The sequence below is a fragment of the Python bivittatus genome, unplaced genomic scaffold (assembly GCF_059951505.1).
Source record: "Python bivittatus isolate LINGU-HERP-01145 unplaced genomic scaffold, Pbiv_v1 ctg000350_np1212, whole genome shotgun sequence".
NCBI lineage: Eukaryota > Metazoa > Chordata > Lepidosauria > Squamata > Pythonidae > Python > Python bivittatus.
In genome coordinates this window covers 17504011-17528417 of record NW_028277074.1, presented here as the reverse complement: position 1 = coordinate 17528417, position 24407 = coordinate 17504011, and the positions used below count along the sequence as shown (strand labels likewise).

The 24407-nt window shown below is 38.6% G+C and overlaps 2 protein-coding genes across 2 annotated transcripts; both read left to right on the top strand.

Annotated features, from left to right (window-relative positions):
• The first annotated feature begins 15928 nt into the window (after positions 1-15928).
• Positions 15929-16609, top strand: LOC103063099 (claudin-8). The gene has a single exon (XM_007427962.1). The coding sequence runs from the start codon at positions 15929-15931 to the stop codon at positions 16607-16609; it is 681 nt and encodes a 226-aa protein (XP_007428024.1).
• Positions 16610-21045: 4436 nt separating this feature from the next.
• Positions 21046-21684, top strand: LOC103062862 (claudin-17). The gene has a single exon (XM_007427961.2). The coding sequence runs from the start codon at positions 21046-21048 to the stop codon at positions 21682-21684; it is 639 nt and encodes a 212-aa protein (XP_007428023.1).
• Positions 21685-24407: the final 2723 nt, after the last annotated feature.

Sequence of the window (24407 nt, the reverse complement as noted above, 5' to 3'; positions counted from 1 at the left end):
GCTCACCAATAGCATCAAATGACAATTCTCATAATCTCTTACCAATATAGCAAGTGGCCATGTTTATTTGAGCTTCTACCCTCAGGACAATTTCAGTATAAGAAGCATTTTCTTTCTGTGCATAAAGCACAGAGGAACTATTAGGCATTGCTCCTCCTCTATTCAACCAGTGTTTCCAGTATTTTGAATCAAATAAGGAGAGGTAAGAGACATCCCATTGTGGATGCTGTACTGGGGACCCAGAACTATCCCCACCAATTCCTCATCTCTACTGCCTATCAGCAATCGCTATACAGACTAAATAGTTTTATCACAGCAAATACAATAGGAAAACTATGAATTTAGTCAGGATCACTCTGCTGATAACCACTTATCTTTAGGATCATTGGGTGGTAAAATTATTTAATTACACTCTCCTTATACGGTAATCCCAGCACCAGATCCATCTGGGAAGTATATCACTTCTCCCAACTGGATGAAGATCTAATGGCTTCCTCCCTAGCTAGGGAAGTCTATGTTCTTTTAGATTTTCATTTATTTGTAGAATAATATAGCAACCTTAAACCTTTTTCTGCAATATGGATATTCAATATAGAGTGAAGATATCTTTTAAAAAATACAGAACTTTTTTTATTGAAATCTGGTGCTATAAAAATACATTATAATCCAGGGTGGAAAAGCTAGGATCAGACTAAGAATCATTTTGGCTTCTGTGAGGCACTCAGAGCCATGCTCTTGAAAGTTGATGAGGCCAAGTTCAGTTCAGTTCAAGTGTTTTTTTCTTTTCAGGGGGTTGATGATCACGAATCTCCACTGTGTCTGCTTTGACTCATGGTTGACTATAAGATAGAAGAATGTAGTGAGACACCAGTCTCTTCTCCATTCCATGTCATTGACCAAATCAAGATTGTTCATCTTGTGAGATGAAGAAAAAAAATTAAATTTGACTTGATTTCACTTACAATTAATTATAATGAAATTAATTTTAGTTAATATGTTATTCAGATATGGATTTTATAGTGTTCAGAAATTTAATTAAATGTTTTATTTAGCAACATTCCCTTTCTATCCCATTAAAAACTACATTTTGGTGACAGTTTTGAAAGATAGAGGAACCACAGTAAGGCCTTTCAAGGACTACATGTGGCTCAAGGGCCTCAGGTTGGGATGATCTGGCTTAATAGATAGTTGCTTCTTAAGGCTACTAAATAGGCTACATAGATGAGCTGATAACAGGAAGTTCCAAACTACTTGTGGTTTTAACAATTGTACTATATCAGCTTCTCTTTTTTATTAGATGCTGACACTTGCAACAATTTAAGCTCTCTATAAAGCCAATATATTAAAACCATCTGTTTAGTTATTTCTTTTCCTTAAAAAAAATGCTCTGAAAGTTGTTACCTTTGGGGAACAGAGTGGGTGTTAAAAAGTGAGCAGGGTCAGATTGTTGATACATATTTCAAAGAGCTGTTTTTGTGTGCATGTGTATTTTTGATCCTATTCGGAGGAGGTGCACATGAAACAACCACGGAGGTTGGGAGAGTGTTATCCAATTATAGTTTCCCCTTTTTAGGCATCAGGCTTGGGACAGGAAGGAGAGAGAAGCTTAATGGGAACACCATCTTTTAGAATCTGCCTGATGCATAATCCATACTATTGCCCATCCAGAGCACAGAGGAAGAAATCAAAGTATGACAAATTTCAAACATCAGTAGAAAGGCCAATATAAATGTATATTTGATTAATATGATTAATAATGATTAAGAAACTGTTTCAAAACCTTTCACAAATATATTTCTTAAATATTGTTCTATGTAGCAGAGGAAAATAACATATATATGGATCTAGCTTGTTTTTCTCTTGCTAGGGTTCATTTGTAATCTTGCTTTTCTGCTATGTGCAAAGGAAGACGTTTCCTATCAGACAGGAACAGGCCAGATTGGAATCTGGCTACCAGGACGTTCCTCAGAATTAGCCCTGGAAGCCAAAGCTCTCTATATTACAAAATAAATGAATTGCAACACAGAAAAATGGCTTTTAACCCCTCTTCACTCCCTTATTATTATTATTATTATTTTATTATCCCGGCACCAAACCAGAGGAGGTCATTTTCAAGAATGCATGTGCTTGTTACCTAAGCATAGCAGTAGCTGGATAGTAATCTTGGGACTGTGGATGATAAACGGGGAAAGAATGTTTAACACTTTCTGTCCCTGCCAGAGTCCTGATAAAAATTGTCTCTTTGAAGCTACATTTTAAGGGAAACTTCTGTTGGTGCACATGGGAGTTATTTTTGTTCAGTCTGTGTTATGCAGAGCTAAGCTTCAACATCTTGGCTTCCAAGTCCAGAGTTGCTGTTAGTACAATATAAATCTCTCCTATTATTCAGAAAGCTGTTTCTGTCCCTTTACTCCCAATGTGTTCTTTTTACAGTCTTGGACTCCAGACTGCTAGTTTTGGAAAGGGAAAGCTACACACCTTGACAGAGAACAGGAGAGGTGATCCAATATTAGATGTGACCAATCCTAGGACTTCTGGGATGCTGTGCCAAGAGAATAGGATTGCTGCCTTAGTTGTATCATGATCCTAAGGAAGACTGATTAAACTGGTCTTCAACTAATTGTACTTTAAGCATGTACAGTGTGTAGTATATGTGTAACTAGTGTAATAGTAATCTGTGAATAACATATTGACTAGAATGATTCTTTTTATAAAGAAAAGATACAGATGCTGCACTAGTATATTAGGTTTGCAGTCATGTCTGTTTGTAATAAGATCCTTTTCCATAATAAAAAAAGAGTTAGAAAATGCTTAGTGTTCACAGTATCTTTGTACTGCTGTCACTTAGTAATTAATACTTGCTAAGAAGTAGTAAATCATCAGCAGAGACTATTATGTGAAAGCACTACATGATGGACCTCCTGAGGTGTTGGTAAGCAAAGAAGTTAATTGTTTGGCAATCTTCATAAATGAGATCACAGCATTTAAAAAAAAGTATTTGGGTTCTTTCAAGTGGAAACAGAATGTACTTTTACTATATACTTTTGCTATATTTTCAGCATTTGCAAACTACCTTGAACTTATAATGAAGTATTGAGCTCTTTGAATATTGTATGCTCTGACTCTGCAAGAAAAATCAATTTATGTGATTCACAATACCAATTCTAACCTGATTATTAGATAATTTGCCATGAAGGTTTATTCACAGTTACTTATAGTTATTGCTTTGTTTCACAAGTAAGCTATTCTAATTTGCTGAGGTCATTTTTTCCACAAAAATCATAAAACACTTGCAGACTTCTGGGGAAATAATGGCGGACTGAAGACAGATTGATGAGAGAACTAGAATCACCCACATGTTTGCTCCATACAGAGGCTCACCTCTGAAGGGATTGTAAAATAGTCATCTCTGGTGGTTTGAGAGCATTAGAAGCCAGGGGAACATCATCCTGCCTAAGCCGCAGCTTGGCGCCTTCAAACAGACACTGGGTTCACCCCCCTTTCTCTCTTATCTACCTTAGGAAATTGCTTGTTATGGATCTTCTGGATGTTCAGAACCTTCTGAAGGGCAAGTTTTATTACGCCGGGAGAGCTTCCTTCTATACTATACTGGATGAAAGAAGTTTCATGTATGTTTAAGGATTAAAAAGAAAAAAATAATTTTTGGAAAGCAGCAAAAGAGGGATTAGAATGTTGATTTTGAAAAGTTAAGGGTCCAGATGGACATGAAAGAATAGTTCCTATGGATTTAAAATTTTATAAAAGTAGTAGGCAACCCATGACCCTTTGGATCATCGTTTCAGAGATATCTCCTTACCTAAACAGAGAAGCAGAATGACTAAGGGCAAAAAAGCAGTGGGAGTTTGAGCGACTTACAACTTGCTGCTGGCTTCCCTATTGACTTTCCTCCCTCCTTCCCTGCCACTTTGCTGGGGGGAGGTGGAACAAAGGGAGCTGCAGATTGCAAGGAAAACTGCACCCCTGCTCCTCATTCTGGAGAGTCCCCAAGGGCCAACTCCCTCGAGGGAGGAAGAGGGCTCATCTGTCAACTGCTGGCACCCATCAGCCAGCTCTACCTTGCCAGCAGGCATCTGAGTTGCTCTCCCTCCTTCCCTCAGTGCCCACTGCCGTTAAGAGTTTTAAAATTTTGGCCTCGGTTCCAAGGCAGCCAATTGCCACTCACCCGTTGGGACTTGCCACCAGCCAATTGGGGGCAGGGGACAGAGGGAGGCAGGAAAAAGGTCAGGGATACGGCCATGACAATCACGTAACCTGGGCTGACTGCAGTGGTGTGGCAGTGCAGCAGTGCTGAAGCGGCCACAAATTTCCCAAATTTCAATCCCACAGGAGTAATAGATCCTGGATTTTGGACACATTCTGTAAGTTAGCCTATTTGAGATACCTTGGTTCAAAAATGATTGCCCTATGATGCACCGTTTTCCTAGTTGACAGTTATAGATGTGAGAGTTTTAGTAGTATATAGATATATGAAGATTTTGAAGGTTGACTAGAGGGAACCAGAGTGAACTAAGGATTACGATTAAAGGAGAAGAGACCTATAAATACAATGGGGCAATATTATCTGACTATAGAAGAAATTAAGGCTGTCTGGAAACAATGTACTCAGAAATTACTAATCACTATATGAACTAACAGAGGCTACAGAACAGGAACAGATTCTACTGGACAAAATAGAGACTGAGGATGACTTGAATGTGGATTTGAAAATGGATCCTAAAAAAATGCCAGACAACAAGAGTGATATGGAAAAAGAGGATGTGGATTTGAAATCAGGTTTAAAAATGACAGATTATGAGTGATATGGAAAAAGATACCACAATGGATTTGCAAATGAAACTGGTTGATGTTTTAATAACTAAAGGGGACATACAAATAATAAATCAGAAGAGTGACTTGGATAGCCTTCTTATCTTGAGTCTACAAAAGGAACATGTTAATCTAGTGATGCAGTTTCTGAGAGGAGACAAAGATAAAAAGATAAGAAATCAATTTGTGAGATATTATTTGATGGGATTAAAAACCAAGCTTTTAAAAAGTAAACAAAAGGACTATAAAGTGAATTTATTTGATCTGAGTTAAAATATATATGTTGTGATTTCTGGTAGCCATTAACAGAATTTTTTTTGACCAGGACTGAATGATTCAGAATGTTAAAGCCTGAAAAGTTTTAAAGATTTATAAATGGGGAGAAATTTCTGTTGCTTTATTCTTCAAAGAAAGTGGTAAGTTGGAATACAAAATGGATTTATTTGATTAACGTTAAAAAATTTACGTTATTATTTCTGGTAGGTCTTAATGGACTCTTGCTGAATAGGACTGAATGATGAGTTTTTACAATTTGTTTATTATAAGAGATGAGGTATGGGAAGAAGAGTTTTTTTTTTTATTTCTGAAATACTAGAGAAGGTGTTAAGTTACTGAAATTGTTTATACTTGTTTGTATGGAGAAGGGAGTCATTTTTTAATATTTCTCCTTTTCTTATTTTTCTTTTTCCTCTCTCTTTGCACTTTTTCTTTTCTTCACTTTTTATATTTTTCTTAGTTTGTATTAGTTGTAAGTAAAAACCTTACTAAAATTATTACAAAAAAATCATAAAACACATTAATATTCTTTGTTCAGTTAATCTGGAAAGGAGATCAATAGTATGCCAGATCTATATCTGAATAGTTTATGTCTGTGTGGTACTGAAGAGCTGGAAATGGTATAACATGGACTGTTATTGTATAGTTTCAAGAAACAGATTTATCTGACCATTCATCCTATTCCAAAATATAACATATGGCCTTCTTTGTAATGAATGGACTAACCTAGATAATTAAATTGGTTACAAGTCTGTATTCCCGCCAACAAAAACATGAAAGCAGCAGCTGTATTATTGTAAAGTGGGTATTATAAAGTGCACATAAGTAACTGACACAAAGGCTGAAGTAGAAAGGGCCATAAATGGCATCCCAGCTGAAGCTGGGCAAAGGTCCCCCTTGACCACAACTTCCATTATGGAGGCAGGAGCTGTGGGTCAAGAAGGACCACAAATAATGGAGCTGCTCCTTCTGGGGGAGTATACTTATCTAGAGACAACATAAGAGGTGGAATCAAGCCAGATGTTTTATGCAGAAGCAGTAGCTTTCTCTTAGGATTTAATTTCAGTCTACTTTTTCTCATCTAGACCCTCATAGCCTCCAGACTCAAGTAAGAACCTCCACTACACTTCAGATTCAGAGAGACATCACTACAGTCCTAGGCACACTTAACAAGATAACATATTTGTGATCCAAATAAATATATTTGGAACAAGCAGTAATGAATTTGCAAGATACAGATTCAATATCATTCTAGAAACAATAGGAAGTGGGATATGCAGCAAGATTCCAGGTAGTAAAATATATATTGGCTGATGAAAACCCTATTTATATTTTTCTTTGGTTCTTACTATTGCAGTCAATTTAGCAGAAACAGCTTATTTGCTAGCAGGGCACAAAGAACCCACTTAGACTGGAGTGGGATTGTTCTACAAGAGAACCAAGCTGATGTGCACAGAAATGGTAAAAATGTAGGCTTTCTCTCTATGTTCTGCGTTTTACACAGAGGTCTGGATAAGAGCTGCATGCATTATTTATTTATTTGCTTATTTATTTATTTTTTAACCCATCTTTATTTTTGGTTAGCTCAGGACAGCTTACATCAATTATATCCTGCTTGCGGCTGTCTCCACTAGAATGTTGCCGCTTACTTTAAGACTCAGAAGCGCTTATGTCTCACAAAAGTTACAACTATGAGATTGTTAATTTGATATACAGATAGTCCTTACTTAACTATGGTAATTGGGATTTGAATTTCTGTCACTAAGCGATGCGGTCGTAAAGTGTCACATGACTGCGCCACTTTGTGATGGAAATTCTGGCACTTCTGGTTGCCATCGTTAAGCAAATCCCTCACTGTCATTAAGCAAAGACGTCACATGGTCAACATTTGCAACCTCCTGCTGGCTTCCCCATTGACTTTGCATGTGGGAAGCTGGCAAAGAAGGTTTAATTTGTGATCATGTGAATGCGGGGATGCTGTGATGGTTGTAAGTGCGAGGACCAGTCATAAGTACCACTTGTTCAGCACCTCTAAGTTCTAATGGTTGCTGAATGAGTGGCCATTAAGTGAGGACTACCTGTATCCCATTTTTTGAACCCCAGAGATGACTTTTTTTTAGGCTGAAGTGAGCATTTTTGCAAGCCTGAAACCCTACACTTGGATCCAGAATACAGCAGAAATTGGGTGTAGGGCAGGAAAAAGGCACAATGCTTAGACCAGATCATTTAGTTAAAAAAAAGGAAAGTAAGCAAACTAGGGGGAAAGGAAACATAAAGTCACACAAAATTAAGGACAATTATGGACCTACTTGCCACTATTTTCTCCCTGCAGAGAAAGGAGCACCAGACATACTTTTTAAGATAGCCCTCCCATTACTGATATAAGAAGTGCCTGGCTACTGAGCGCAGTTATCACTGCCTATCAGTACTGATCATTTTAATGCATTCCAAGGAATCAGGAAGGGTCTGCAATTTGAGCTGGAGTTCAGCTGCCCTTTAAGCACTCCTACAACATTGTGGGAGAACCCCAAGCAAAGTTGTTCCCAGAGAGATCCAGCCTGGCAGTTTTGTCTGAGGAGCTTCATTGAGTGGTGTTGTGTTTTCCTCCTCATTTCACTGTTCCCCCAACAAAAGCATTAGAGATTTTTTTGACTTGATGAACATTGTTTCTGAAGTTCTTGTTATAAGAGATTAAAACATGAGGCTAAGAGTTCATGATGTTGCAACACATCACCCCAAGGAAGATATACCAGTTCTTCTGGAAGTTTGTGAGTGAAAACTGCTCTGCGTTCCTAAGGGCTTGGGGCAGAAAAGAAACATGTCTTTTAAGTACATACTGTTGAAATATCAGATGTCTTTGTTAACAAGAAATCCATTTGCAACATTACTAATGCTACATCTATGTCTACATTCTCAGATGTTCTAGAAGAAAACCACATAAAAGTATAATGGGAATATAGATTTTTCTCCTAGTTCTGTAAAGTACGTGGAGGATTGAAAGTCAACTTGCATAGAGAAAAGTCCAAAATGACTCACTCTGTATGTTTATTAACATTTATGTTTTTTGAAATGATTGCTCTTTTGAACTTTGTAAGTGCCTCATTCTTACTTCACTACATAAAAACTAAAATTGTTTATTTTCATTATACCCCCTTTCTGTCTCATGGAACCATTTTGTTTATATATACAGACCCATGATGGTTTCTCTTAATGTAGTGACTTGACTGTCAGAAGAATTACACTGTTACAGAAGGTTGATTGATTAACTGCAAATTGATGTAGAAGCCTAAATATTGGATCATATTTAGGCTTCTACAATTGGTCTTCTGCTAAATCTTAGGAGAAGTGATTGTGAGACAACTCCTATCATTGGATGTGGAATCATGGTAAATGTGTAATAGAAAACAATAATATCCTAAGCCATATTGCCTCAAAAAGTAAGCTTCCCCAAATATCAAGACATTTTTTAAAATTCTAAAGTACACTAAGAAATGAATGTTTTATCCTTGCAGAAGAAGAAAACTTATGAAATTGGAGGAAGAATTTTCACACAGCCTGAATAGTAGCAACAACATGCAATGTTTGTACTAAAAAGGCATTGAACAAAAGTTGGAGATATTCTTTTTTCTCCTAAGTGTTCCAATAACAGGTCCCAGAAATTAATATTTTTACATTCCTTTTTTTCTCACACAAATGAAGAAAAATAGTACTCATGCTAAAAAAGTAAACATGCGCACCCACTTACAGAGAAATGGGTTTTTAATATTGTTGGCACTGAAGTACAAGACTGAAATGGTCTAGCAAAAGGGACTAACAACTGTTTTCATAAAGACAAACAGAAGTGTTTTTCTTTCCAATGTTTCAGAATTAAATGCTTATTAAGTTCTATTTCAGTTGCAAAGATTAGCAGCAATTTTAATTTTGTTTTGTTTTGTTTATTTGCTCTTTGTAACTATACCATTCTTTTAGATTTTCATTTAGACATGTGCAACAATTTAGCAATGTTAAAGCTTTAAGCTTTTTCTGCAATATGGATATTCAATATACAGTGAAGATTTCTTTTAAAAAATGCAGAACTGTTTTACTGAAGCCTGTTGCTATAAAAATATAATCTAGGATAGAAAGACTATGATCAGAGGGATCTGTTGAATCTGGAAGGTTCATCAGAACGGTAAAACATGCATCATGATGATGCGATGCAAGCACCATCCCTTATGTACATGCATGCAACATTGCAATGCATATACAAAATGGCAGTTTGTGTTGCAAGTCACAATATTTTTCATCGTTTGTTTCCCGTCCCCCAGCAGACTCCCATGACTAAGATTCATGACATAGAATCATTTGCCCCCATCACTGTCAAAATACTTTGAAGATCACCATATTGTAATTAACATAATTATCATATAATAAGAATTAGGCTATTTCTCCACAAATTACTTGAAATGCTGTGTCATGCATACATGTTTTACAGTAAAAGACACACACACAGAGTCAATTGCCATAAAAAGAATCACCATCTAGTCAAGCATTCAGTTTTATATAATTGTCGAAATCCGCAGGCAGCATAAACAGCATCTCTCAAGCATCTCTCTTGATGTTCCCCAGCTACTCTATTCTGGCCATTGAGATGAATTAACCTCTGATCAAGGTGGCAAACTACAGAGAAGTCAGAGGATGAAGAACTAATAAACCAGTAAGCAGCAAAATTAACCTGAATCTGGTTATATGCAGACAAAATTTATCATATGCAGTAAATTACATCTATCTTTGATCATTAATGAATCAGATATAAAGGCTTTCACTTTCTTTTTCCAGTGTCACAATTCTCCCCAGCTTTTATTAACTGCTGTGACTGGAACCTATGAATCCACAAAAATACTGTAATTTGAGTTCAAAATGTATTTGCCAATATCACTGCTTTGAACAGAAGGCAGTGGAAACCTTCATGTGCTGTGAATGTGCTGAGGTTTTCATTTGAAGTTATTGCAATACTTGATTTTCTAATTTGGTCCTCCAGCCCATTTTGCTATTAATGACAACTATGTGAGCAAAACAACTTGCCATCCTGGAAAAACAGATCTTGGTCAATATAGCTTTTATTATCTGTTTGTGTTCTGCAATAGTAAACAGTAGCAATTTCATTTTATAAAAACACTATTGCCTCTGAATGAGAAAGGTCAAGTGAGTCATTACATCCAACTTCCTGTCAATACAAGATTGGTCCTTAATATTTTGTCAGCTTAAGCTTCAGAAAATTAATCCTTTACACCATATAATATTCGCATTGAAAACTGCTTCCTTTACTAGCTTACTTATTTTCTAAACAAATAAACAGCCAACACAGTGATTTTCCACATGAAGTATTTAGCATCGTGGAAAGCTTCATTCTGAGATATCATAAATGCATATGTCCCAACTTATATGGGAAAAAAATCTTTGAGGAAAAGTAGCACATTCTTGATAAAGCTAAGCAAGGTAACATAGTTGTTTTGATTTGAATTTTTTTTAAAAAAACAAGGTCTATATAAAGATGAGAGGATTTTTGCAGTTTTCCTGTTAATGAAATGAATCTTCATATAATTAAGCTTGGAGAGTTTAATTTTTAGATTCACCCTGAAGCTTCAGATTTGTAGATGTGCCACTGAAGACTAGAAAGTAATGAGTTTAGCAAGATTTAGACACTGTTTAGGAGTCTCAGCCTGCTCCAGTGGTGTAGCCCAGCATCACTGCAGCTCAGGCTGGGGCCAGGGTCTCCCCTTCCCCCGGTATCTCCTTATTGTGGCTTTATGATGGGAGGCACAGCTCTAGGTCTGGGCAGGCCAGGCTAAAAGGTGGCTGCACTTGTAGCCTTGCATCAAGGTGTTGTCACAATTGGGGCCAAGAGCTATCCATTTGCTGCTGATAGTGAGGAATCGTGGGGTGGCAGAAAAGCAGCCAAGTGCTCTTGGTCACAAGGACAGAAGAGGCATACTCTTCCTCACTTGTCTGCTTCCATTACCATGGCTACAATTCTTCCTTGCTATAGCTTAGGGGGAAAAGCATTGCTTTGCACCTTGGTGTGAAGCTGTGTTTCTTACCTGAAAGCTGTAACAAGGAAGAACTTTGTTGGTGGAAGTGTGGAGAGCATAGCCTGTTTCTGGCTATAGCTGTGACCATGTGTAATGCAGAGCTAAGAGCACAGCCATTCCTTGACTTGCTCCATCCATGTGTGAAGTTTTGCTTCCCACCCTAAATTTACGGCAAGGAGGAACTTGGAAGTGGTGGCAGCAGCAGGGGGAGCAGGCCCTGGTCGTGACAGTCTGGTTACTTGCCGTTCTAGGGTGTCTCAGGAGGAGGGGATGCTCCACATAAGGGTTTGGTGGAGAGATCTTTGAGCCCAGTGCAGGATGAAAGACCAGGCCCAGCTCTAGTAGGAGCAGTGGATGCATCTATATCTGGAGTTTCAGTGTTTCTGCATTACAACGGGATTTCCCGGAGTATCTTCTGCAGATCCAATGGCTTTGATGTTCCTAACCATTCTACATACAAGAACCATCTACTGCACACCCAGTTCCAGGATCAATTGCAAACCCAACTGTCATTGCACAGTCATCACTGCAGCTACATAGCCAAAGTGACATGGCAAAGAAATAGCAGTTTTGCAGTACAGTAGTGTTTTAACAAAGGCTAATAATGTTTAATGGCACATTATGATACTCTTCATTTTCTTCATTTTCTTCCCCTCCTGGAAACTGCTCTATCAATCTAGATAAAGGCTTCAATGTTGTGACCTTTTGGCTATGAACTAATTCTCATGTGGCCATCATAACAATTTGAGTTTGAGGCCTCTGGTTTAGAGCCAGCTTTGCAAACTTTTCCTTTATTGTTGTATTTCTTTTATTTATCTAAGGTCTCACCAACATAGTCTCCCTGCTTCAATTCCAAGATGAGCTACTTACCATTTCTGCCAGACATATGGGGACAGACTGAGGCTAGGTCAAAAAGATCTGGCAGGAAAATAGCATTTTTCAATAGAAAATGGATCAAGCCCCCTCTATGTGAATGTTCTATATTGTACTATATGCAGGAGGAGCCTGAGAGAGGATAGTAAACTGACGGCTCCAACTGGCCTACCGCAGGACCACCTCCTCCCATCCATGGAAGGGGCTCTGTGCATTTGTGGCCATTTTTGCTTTGGCTGCCAGAGAGAATGAATTCCACAAGTTTGGTCACTATTCCTAGTGGTAATATCCATGGCCTCTCACCCTGGTGATCCCTGCCATTAACCTCTGGCCCACTGGTCTTGGTCTTTCTTCCCTCCGGCAGCAGCAGCCACAGCAGATGGCCTGGCTCCTCATTGCCCCAACAGCTCCTCAACAGCAGCAGCATTTTCATAAGCAGTATACTTTCCTCCCATAAATATACTTATTCTAGGGTTTAGTGATAAATTTCATTGATATATTCTTGCATGATGTTATAACACCACACATTTCTAGTTCTTGCCTCATAATAGCACCAATATTTTAAATGTTTTGCCGTTTGAAATGTGAAGAGCTGAGGATTCAGCTGAAAATCCTCAACACTCATGTAAAAATATAACATTATGACCTGCCTTCAGCTTGTGGAAGTTATCCCGTTTTATTGTATTATCTAAACTAGCTGCAATTACACATGATTCATCTAGGGCTTCTCTGGTCTTTTTGGGAGACTACTAGCTATCAACCACAACTTCTTGAGAGGTTAAAAGGGCTCTTAAATGAGCAAGTATAGAGTTATTTGAACTTTGGCAAGGCTAGGCACAGGCTAGTCCTGCAGTATGAGGAAATATCGGATTTCAGACATTGCCATGGTGGAATAAGGAGGGATGAAAACTTCAGTTGGTGTGGGAATGCTGTAGAGATACATTTTAAAACTGGACTCAAACACAAAGACCTTGCCTTAATTTCAAAAGACTTTTGCAAAATATCAATTCAAATTTCTGACCTAAACAATCTGCTGCTTTCCAGCAGTTCAGCATGCAGGAAGAGAAAAGTAATAAAAGAGACAGAAAGAGAAAATGGAACCCACCCATTTGAGACTGTGGTCCTACTTATAGTTTGAATTCTGCTCACTGTCAACATGCAACTACCTGACAGACTATCTCTGGAAACACATGGTCCACAACAGGAAACAAAAAGAAAGATACCCAACCACTCTCACTGTATTTATCAGGATTGAGAAAGTATCATTTTTCTGCTTCAAGCAGCCAAATATCATGAGGTAGCACTGGTTCAGGCTTAATGTTCCTCTTCATCTGTCCATGGAACAATCTGGTACTAAGAAGCCATTGCCTCATATCTTAACTGTACATTGAGGCGCAAGAGGAGGAGGAGGAGGAGAGCTAAAATGTCCTGAAGAATTTTTGTCTTTTTGTCCTGGCGGGGGGCCGGGGGGGGGGCTGGTGTTGGTGAGGACTCCTAAGCACTTTTGGGATCCACATGTACAGTAATGCACAAGCAGCTTTCAGCATTCGTTACAGTTCTTTGGATCACAGACAACGTACATGTGAAGAAGCTTTGATAATCACTTTAATAATTTCTTGCTTACTTGTTGAGTGTGATGTTAATTATTTAATTGAAAGCCACTGAACTGCTTTTTAAAAATTCAGTACCTAACACAGGGAAAGCAGTACTTCAAAAGGAGGGAATTCAGCTTTCTCTCCCTGGCCACATCTCAATAAAAGTCCCTTTAATGAGCTGTGCATGGGAGAGGCTCCCACCAGCTGCCCCTGAGCAGTATTTCCTAATACTAGTTTTCTGCCTGGAAGAGATGAGTAGGATTTCATGGAGATGGCAGCGGTGGAGGAGAGAGAGAGCTTTCCTTCTGATATGGAGAATTACCGGCTCCCCATGCTGAGCATTTAATTATTTATTTAGAAAAGAGGAATGTGATTTCTAATCACAGAGTGAACTACATTCTTTTTTATAGTACATGAAATGAGTGGGAATAATGAAAACTGGTTGTGGGCCATTCTTGAAGCAGAAGGTTTTTAAATTCTTGGTGAAAGAAATATATTTTCAGTATCATTTAATATATGATAGCTTATCAACTTGCTTCTGTATACTGCAGAATGTTAAATACATACATATGTACCATGAACAATATTCAGTTTAATTAACTCAGTAATTTATATGTAGAATAATAATAATATATCTGTGTCATGTATATACAGACTTGAAAAGTTTAAATAGGACTATCATTTAGTTCTTTATCTTATTTAGGACAGATTTAGAAAGAGAAGAGGAGTTTGAGGAACAGAAAATTGAGTTCAGCCAGGAAGGAGTGACAATAGACAAAATTCCAGATACAATATTTCCAGATTTACATGTATTGATTTGATAACAATTATGAATGTCCAGATTTTTAAATGAGTAAATACACTCATACAGTTCACTATGAACTGAATTAATTATTTACTAATTGTGTAATGCTATTACAGGTAATCCTTGGGGTTACGACCACTTGTTCAGCAACCATTCAAAGTTATGACCCACCGCTTTTTCGCTTGCCCACAGCATCTACACACCCTTCCGTGTTCCAAAGTACCTGCCTGTGATGACCACACATCCACCCCTGCTCCATAGCACCTGCCTGCAGCACCTGCACACCTGCCCACACTCCATAGCGCCTGCCCACAGCACCTGCACACTTGCCACAGCACCCGCACACCCGCCCATGCTCTATAGCACCTCCCTTTGGCACCCACCCACCTGCAGCAGCCACGCACCTGGCTGTGTTCCATAGTGCCTGCCCATGGCACCCATCCACCTGTGCTCCATAACACCTACCCATGGCACCCACCTGCCCTCAGCACCTGTTCACCTGCCCACTCACCTGTAGCTCTCACCCACAGCCCTCGCCTGCTAACTGCTTGCCTGGCACTCCTGCCTTTTCCTATGTTGTGGTCATGTGAGGTCCTCACTTAATGACCCATGTGGTCTTGGCATTATGAAAGCAAGTAGGACTGCCAGGATTGCCATTGCTAAGTGATGCGGTCACATGACATTGCACTTTACAACCGTATTGCTTAGTGATAGAAATTCCGGTCCCAATTGCCATCATAAGCTGAAGACTACCTGTAATGAGGTTTTGCAAATCTTTGCTTGAATCTTTCATACAACATTTTGCAAATCCAGTCACTGACATATTGGTTTCAACTCAGGGTTAATCAGCTTGGATTCATACTTAGCTACTACAGTAGTTGCAGTTTTAAAACTTTTGTTTCACTGTTCAACAGAGCCAGGAAAATAAAAGCTAATGTATACTTTCTAAGTGAAGTCTAACTCTAAGGTGATAAACATGCCAATGATATGTTAGAATTTTCCAGTGCTGCTTTTGGTTCCTAACTGAAGGGAATTTTTTAAAAAATGGGTTGTCATATTAACACTATCCTGTTTTATAACATTAATGTGACATCATGATAAAAAGAGAAGAAAGTTTAAGGGAAAAATGATTTCTCTCAAAGATTTAGGTGTGTCCTGAGAGGATTTTTGTGGACGTTGCAAGCCTTGTTATGTGTAACCTTTCACTGGGTTTGAAAGTTGTAAAACCTGACAGATAAGTTTATCTTTTCCAATCAATAGGGGAAGTGGTATGCTCAAAACAGCAAAGGAACAGCCAAGTCCTAATCAGTGCAGACCAGACTGAAATGGGTTTGAGTTAGCAGAGTTTTTGTAGCTGAGCATGAGATGCTCCAAAAAGTTTTTTTTTTTTTCAACAGATGAGCTGAATCAGTAAAGTAAAACAAGATTCACCTAAAACTCTGCATCTCTGGAACGACATTCTACTATCTTGGGATGAGGACATGGCGGCAGCTGCTGCACTGCAAATTGTAGGATTGATCCTTGGAGGCATTGGCACAGTTGGGACCTTTGCCATCACTGGCATGCCCCAGTGGCGAGTGACTGCTTTCATTGAAAATAACGTGGTGGTCTTTGAGACTATTTGGGAAGGCCTCTGGATGAATTGCATAAGGCAAGCGTCTATCAGGATGCAGTGCAAGGTCTACGACTCCCTCCTGGCGCTCTCACCAGACCTGCAGGCTTCAAGAGGCTTGATGTGTGCAGCTTCAGCTTTGGCATTCCTCGCTTTTGCAGTAGCTGTTCTTGGTATGAAGTGTACCCAGTGCACAGGAAATGATGACCGCATCAAAGGCTTTATTCTCCTGGCAGGTGGCATCTCCTTCATCCTGGCTGGCATCATTGTGCTCATTCCAGTGTGCTTTGTTGCCCATAACATTATCCGAGACTTCTACAATCCCGTCATCACAGTGGCTCAGAAGCGAGAGCTTGGAGAAGCTCTTTACATAGGCTGGACATCAGCCTTCTGTCTTGTGGCTGGAGGGGCAATTCTATGTTGCTTCTGCCGTTGCAATGAAGAAAACAGAAGCTACCGGTACTCATCGCCCTCACAACCGGCTACCTACCGCAGCCACAATCTTCAAAAAAGAGCTGAGAGTGCATATTCTAAAAGTCAATATGTTTAGTTGTCTCGATTCAAGAGGAAGAATCTTTTACCTCAAATATGAAATCTAACAGGGTGAGAAGAAGCTTTGCTAGTGCAACATACTGTGCATGCTGGAGTGCCATTCTGATTATCCACGAACTCTAAGGCAAAAGACAGAAAACATCTTCAGATATTTCAGGGTAGGAATGGAGCTTGAAGCTGGATCTTGTTTCCAATTTGCATTTTTCTAATTAGCATCTATTAAGAAGTATGCACTTATTTATGCTCTGTCACACATATATATCTTCAGAGTGGTGGGAAGGATGTTGTCATTGGGAAACATTTAAGTCTTGCTGAAGTCTTGTATATTTGTGGTGGGGAAAGACTGAAAATATCCATTCTAAATCTATAAATGATTATTTGCATAAGTATTCTTTTTAATAAAATGTTGTTTAGTTGTCAAAAAAGAGTGAAATTATGTGTTTCAAAGTAGGATTTTAATTTCCTGACAAAATGTTTCCTTAGTTTTATCCCAAAGCATTAATACTTTAGGAGTAATTAATGTTTATTCTTGTTATCAAGTAAACTGCAATCTGACATTAATTATATGTGTATTCTATTTCATTCTGCAGTTAAAGAATGTTATTGTTAAAAGCATTTAACATTGCATCAGGTAACAAGTTTTGTGTGGCTTTTCTAATGGCTCTTTGGGTAAATCTAATCTGTATTCAAAATGTTAAGTCTAAAGTTACGTGTAAAAATGGGAGGTTTCTCATGTGGCTGACCAGTAGATGAATTTTGAGGCAAAAATTTGTCTCTGGGTAGCAGCTCGGATTTATTTTAAGTGTTAATAACTTACATATTTTCTATCATGCGTGTGGCATGTACAAAGCACTTAAGCTTTGGTATTTGACAGGCCTAAAGGAAATGGACCCATTCATGTTACAACATGTTAAAATAGCTGCTGAGATTGCTTACAGTTTCTAAAAGGTTAATAATGTCCATCATACAGCTATACACATGTATTCTTCTTCTAGAAAAAGATGATCCCTTCATAGATTGCTTGAACTAAAATATGGCAGGAAACTGATACAGCAATTGGGCTAGGGTGGTGTTAACTATACAATACTACTTAGATCCCATCAAAAGTTTGCATAGTCCTACAGCTTGCAGTTAGAGAAGAACATTTTAAAATCCTTTTAAAATCAACAATAAGGAGAAACTAACAGACAGGAAAGAAGAGGTGTCTCTCTTCTAATAGAGTTATCCAATTTGTTGTTGAAATCTGGAAATAAGATCTTGATAATTATACTGACTTTAAAGTTTTAAAATGGAGAAAATAAAATTCTCAATATCCCTTGGAAATCTGGAAACCAGCACAAGGGCTTCGGTGTTAGTATAATCCACAATCCTCATATTCTCATTTCCCCTCTTTCTATTGATCTTTTTTGCTTTGCTTCCCTCAAGTTGCAGCATTATGTATCTCCTATCATCTGAGGCTACATGCCTTCAGTGTGCTTATATTATATTCATGGCTATACAAAAATAAATGCAGTCTGTCTTTAATTAAGTCCCTGTGGATTAATTCAGTTCTTCAAATAAATGCTTGAGATTTTTGGGAACAATTAGTTATGGAAGGGGCTATATAAATAGCTTCTGTTTAAATTATTTCACCTCTTTCATTATGTATTCATAGTCCAAAATAATTAGTGTTAGTAGTCCAAATATTAAGACTGGCTGGAGAGAATCTTGAAAAATGCCTCCATTTTTAGAGGTCCATTTCTTGGTTTAGAAGGTAAAACTACTTCACCTCCAATCTATGGCAGAGAGTGGATTTGGCACCTCTTGGCTTCTTCCTCAACTGAGCTGAAAGGAATAATTGTGTGTTTGTATTACTTTTTTAAAAAATCCCGAAGACATTTTGAACTATGGGTACCCAAATTACACAGGCTGCTTATTTATTTTTTTCTCTGTGTTTAAGTGTGTGCTTGCTATTTCACTCACAATATGAATTGTCTTGAGTTTTGATATATTAAACGTTATTCCACATTTGGAATAAAGCTAAATAGTCATAACATTCACTGCAAATGATTGCTTTGAAGAGAGATTACACATAGTTAAGATCAGAGGTAAGAGCAGTAGCAGGTAAAGATAATCCATCAGTTTGGTTTCTTCAATTTTTCCTTTTTCTTACATTAATCTCCTGGGTTCAGCTAAATGATACTGTTTAATAGAGGAGACCTGCAGCATGCCCACTATGCCAGATCTGGCGGGATAAGTAGAAATGATCAGACAAGAAGTCCCATGATAAACTGGCCCTGTGTCATTCAGAACCTCCAGAAGCCTACCAGAAGCCAGTGCAATTCACAAAGCAGTGGTGTTACATGCTCACACTGCTGCATTCTGGACCAGTTGCAGCTTCAAAATGCTCTTCAAAGGCAATCCTATGTAAAATGAATTGTGAGAGACCAACCAGGAGATGACTACGGCATAAGTGACTGTGAGTACTGCTTCCTGATCCAATAACGGGTAAAACTGGTGCACATGATGAATTTATATAAAGGCCCTTCTGGTCATGACTATCATCTGCTCCTCCAGCAAGAATGGTGAGTCCACCGTGTAGATTTTAAATAGGATTGGGGAGAGAGTAAGCTCTGAAGCACCCTGCAATATAGGGTTCTAAGACTGGACCTATTCCCTCCCTACACTGACTAGAACTGGCCTCAGAGGAAGAAGGAAACCCACCATAAAACCATACCTTCCATTCCTAACCCCCTAAGCCGATCTAGAAGAATAACATAATTGAAAGTATCAAAGGCTGCTGAAGGATTAAGGAAGGCCAGGATGGATGCACCACCCCCATCCTGAACCCATCAGAGATCATTTATAAGTGTGGTCAATGTCATCACCATGCTATTACCTGGCCCAAAACCCAACTGAAATGGGTCTAGATAATCTGCTTTCCCCAAGGCCTTTGGAACTGATACTTCTTTTCCTGAAGAAGATAGTGAGTTTAGTTCACCTCTAGTTGATAAGATCTCTGGCAACTAGTAAGGGAACTACCTTTTCAGATGCTACACAGATGTTGTCAGTCAATGTAAAATAGCATTGATCTAAGTGGATCAATAGTCTAACTGAATAGCAGATAACTTCTTACATTGACTTGAATGAGTACTGATTTGAATTTATTGTGACTGTACAAAATGAGTAAAGTTTTAAATAATCAAAATCAAAGATTACATACTTTGACATCCTAAGGATTAGAACTCTGAACTAATATTGGCTCATTTTAATTACTTTTCTAATTTGATGAAATATGCAAATCAATACTAATATAATTCATATGTTGATGAAGGTAAGCTAATTGTCAGGGCAACAATATTTAACCAGAGAACAAGGTAACCTTGATGTCCAAACAAACCTTGTTTGGAAATCAAGTTTACAAATTTCCAGTATGCAAAAGACTTTGAAGGAAGGAACCAGTTACTCCAGCCACACTTCTTTGTTGGTGACATGTTGCCTGGAGGTAGATCTGACCTCCTGGTATTCATTATATAGTCTAAAAGACAAAAGGAGAAGATGTGGGTAGGGACTGCCATAATATTATAATGCTAAAAGAATAAAACTTCAAGGGGACTGCAAAATTTTCCATAGTCACTGAGTTTTAACTCCCAATAAATAATCTGAGGCTGATAAAGCATTTCCAGGACTTCTTCACAGGCATTTGGATGTACAGGGCTTCACCGATGCTTCAGTCTGCCTCAGGATCTATTTATCTTGTTTTTACTTATCTGTGTTAAAAGAACTGCTTAAGCCATGTAATTATTGATCTGGAGAAATATCAGGGTGTAGCTTGAAACAGACATTCTGCCACAATATTATTTACTAATTACTAATTCATTACTAATTTCATAACTAATGCATGAAAACAGGGAGCCTCAATGTGTCTACATAAATAATTCACATTCATCTGTTCCTTGAAACATTAGCAAATATCCTAAATCCAGCCTTGGATTTTTGTCACCAACAAGTGGTAAATACATTTTACCAGACAGAACATCAAGTTCATTTTACCCATTGTATTTTGACACTGATGCCTTAATTATTGTTGTAGAATAATTATCAGCACTATAGTTAGAACCTAATCATTTAATTATAGTCTTGTAGACACATTGAAATTCAAAAAAGCATCAATGTCAGGTATGATAAGTTGGACTCACCCTTCCCAAGGATATGATTTGCTGCCAAGGTATTAGGTCTTGCTTTTGTAGAATTTTAAGACAGATATATAATAGCCTCAGAGTAGGCAGGAGTGAGTTTCTCTCTACTTGCTCTTCACTGGTATAGATGGAGGCGATCTTAAATTCATCTGGCCCGGGAGGAAATTATGAATATATTGCCATCTTTTCAGAGGAATGAAGATCTTCCTTAGAAAGCGTATTCTGATTGTTGCTTTTCCGGGTGCAATTTTCTGAGATGGCTTTCTGTCCATTACAAATGGTGGCTTGGCTGTTTGGGATCATTGGCACGATTGGAACAGTTATTGTCACTCTGATGCCTCAATGGAAAGTATCAGCCTTTACAGGAAACAACATTATAGTCTTTGAGACTATTTGGGAAGGCTTATGGATGGTATGTGTCAGTCATATCAAGAATTATCAGTGTGAATTCTACAAATCCATACTGGCCCTTCCACCTATCTTAGACACTGCCAGAGGATTAATGTGCACAGCTTGTGCACTGTCAGTTATTGCCTGTCTGATTGCTTTTGCTGGCATGAAATGCATTCAAAGTCCAGGCAGTAATGAACAAGTCAAAAGAAACATTTTATTCACAGCTGGAGCAATTTTTCTTCTGACGGGGGTTTTTGTGCTGATTCCTGTTTCCTGGATTGCCAACGATATCATCGAGGATTTTTACAATCCAGAAATCCAAGCTGCTCGGAAACGTGAACTGGGAGCCGCCCTCTATTTAGGCTGGATCTCAGCAGCCTTTCTAATCTGTGGAGGAGTCATGTTTTGTGGTTTCTGCTGCTGTTCTGAGGAACCTAAAAGACGTGAGCCTTCAGCACCATGCAGCCAAATCAAGCCTGTAACAGTCCGCTCCTATGTGTGATTACTTCACGTTTGCATCCTGATCTTGTCTGGGACAACAGAAATGAAGTTTTGGATTCTAACTTTATATCAAGGACAACACAGTCATGCAGATCCAGTCAATACCACTGATTTGTAGAAACAGGTTTACATCTAGAGATCTGCTATTTGGGCAGATAACTTCCTTTATTTAGCAATGCAACATGTAACTCTACGAAGACATTCTATGTGCTGCAAAACTGTCAGACTAAGTGCATAAGGTATTGTGTTTTCATGGAAAGAAAATTTGATTAAATCTGTCTTCTCCTATTTTTGAAGTTCTCTTGATCAGGATGAATGTTATTCTTAATATTTTTATGTTAAATGCATGCTTACATCCACACTATGGGCACGCACACACATACAACTTCCAGTTACACTGATGCGGTTGTGCTTTCACATCTTGAAGACTGAAAGCTTGCAGATGAATTTTAAACCTGCTGAAGTTCCCTTACTTTTGAAGTACTGTTGTGGAATTCTTAGGAAAAGCCTGCTATATTATAGTTAATATCTAGTTTCTCTACCATAGTTTCTTTCTTTTTTTCTTTTTAATTTGTCAATATGGCAAATGTCCAGATAAAAAGTAAAAGTAAAAAGGTTATCAAGCCCTAATGCAGTCTTTTCTGAATCCCTAGATCTGTGGATTTCAACTCCCAGAAATATGCAGCTAGCATAGCCATTGCTAAGAATTATGATTGTTGATGTACCTGAAAAGGACTAGGTTAGAGAACACTGGCCTAAGGGGTTGTTATATTTTGCTGATTTCTGTTTGATGGATCATGATTAGTTCAAAAAACACAGAGAAAACAGGAGGGAAAGGGGATTAGTGTGTAAGGATGGCCAGGATAACTTTAAAATAGAGAACAATCCCAGAACAAGTGTATTAAAATCATGCATTAATTTTAAAATATGATAAAACTGGAATAGAACTTCTTTTTCTGTAAATAGAAAAAGGACGTTAAAAAGTGTCCATGCTGTAAGAGATTTGATTTTGTATGTTATGCCTGATTATGCTCCACTCTTAATAAGTTCCATTTACTAAATTGCACCACTTATATTTAAATATGTGAATAAAGGCCCTGGGATCTGGTGAATAAAAAAACCTCTGAGTCTATAGAAATTGGCAATTTTTGGTACAGTGTAAATTATTGGGTTTCCCCAGTTTTTGTCAAGCACTTCTTGCCTTGCATTCAATAAATTTCTGTGTAAGCTATCTTTAGGGTTCTATTCAGGACAAATTAAATACGCATTACAAAGAAAAAGGTAACATAAACGATAAGCTCTAGTAGTAAGGTTTGCTCTCTCTCTCTCTCTCTCTCCTCAGGTTACCTTGTAATCTGTTTGAATGAGAATATAAACAAAACTTATATATTACAGTATCCATCCATCCATCCATCCATCCATCCATCCATCCATCCATCCATCCATCTATCATCTACCTGTCTGTCTGTCTGTCTATCATATTAATCAAATTTATACGCTGCCCATCTCACTATATAATTGACTCTAGGCAGCTTACAAGTAAAAAACAATAAAAAACAATAAAAGTCTTTACAAAAATATACAAAGTTAAAAGATGGAGAGATCGTCCTCAAGCCACCAGCCACACCCAGTGCTGTGAGCCCCCTTTGGATCCCCATGCTACTTGGCAGTGTCAGGTCTTAACACTCTTCTGGAAGGCCAGAAGAGTGGAGGCCAATTTCACCTCAGGGGGCAAGATATTCCACAGGGTAGGGGCGACAGCACAAAAGGCTCTCCTAAATCCCGCTAGTCAAAATTCTTTAGTTGACAGGGTCCGTAACATGGTCTTCCTGCTGGACTGGATGGGCTGATGTAACTGGGATAAGACGGTTCCTCAGGTAACTTGGGCCATGCCATGAAGGGCTTTAAAGGTCATAACCAACACCTTGAATTAGACCCGGAAGCGAACCAGCACTCAATGCAGCCCATATAGCAGAGGTGTTACATTCACAGTCCTAGAGGCACCATAACTGCCTGAACTGCTGCATTCTGCCCCAGCTGCAGCTTCTGGATACTTTTCAAGGGTACCTCCATGTAGACTGTGTTGCAATAGTCCGTACAAGAGATGACCAGGGCATGAGTGACCAAGAGAAGGTCTTCCATATCCAGGAATTGGTGCAACTGGTGCACAACATGGAGTTGACCAAAGGCCCTCCTAGCCACAACTGCCATCTGCTCCTTGAGCAGAAGTTGTGAGTCCGAGAGGACCCCCAGATTACACACCGGGTCGATCTGGGGCAGTGCAGCCCCATCTAGGACCAAAGATGGCAAGGTCCCAGATACAGAACAGCCCCAAACCCATAGCAACTCCATCTTACCAGGGTTCAGTTGAGGTTTGTTGTTCCCCATCCAGACCTCAAAGCACCATGAAAGAACATCCACAGCATCACTAACTTCACCTGGGATGGAGATGTATAATTGAGTATCGTCCACATACTGATGATACCTCATCCCGTGATGATGGATGATTTCACCCAGCGACTTCATGTAGATGTTAAAAAGGAGCAGAGAGAGCACCAAGCCCTGTAGCACCGCACAAAGCAGGGGCGCTGGGAAGGACCCCTCACTTCCTATCACCACCGTTTGGGTCTAAATTATGACCTTCTATTGTTTCATATTATAAGACTCATACAACATATATGAATTCATTTTGCTGCATACATCCTGCATTGTGTACACATTTAT

Bases quoted from the DNA above. Each gene is read 5' to 3' on its own strand.
- LOC103063099 (XM_007427962.1), top strand. From the start codon at position 15,929: ATGGCGGCAGCTGCTGCACTGCAAATTGTAGGATTGATCCTTGGAGGC.
- LOC103062862 (XM_007427961.2), top strand. From the start codon at position 21,046: ATGGCTTTCTGTCCATTACAAATGGTGGCTTGGCTGTTTGGGATCATT.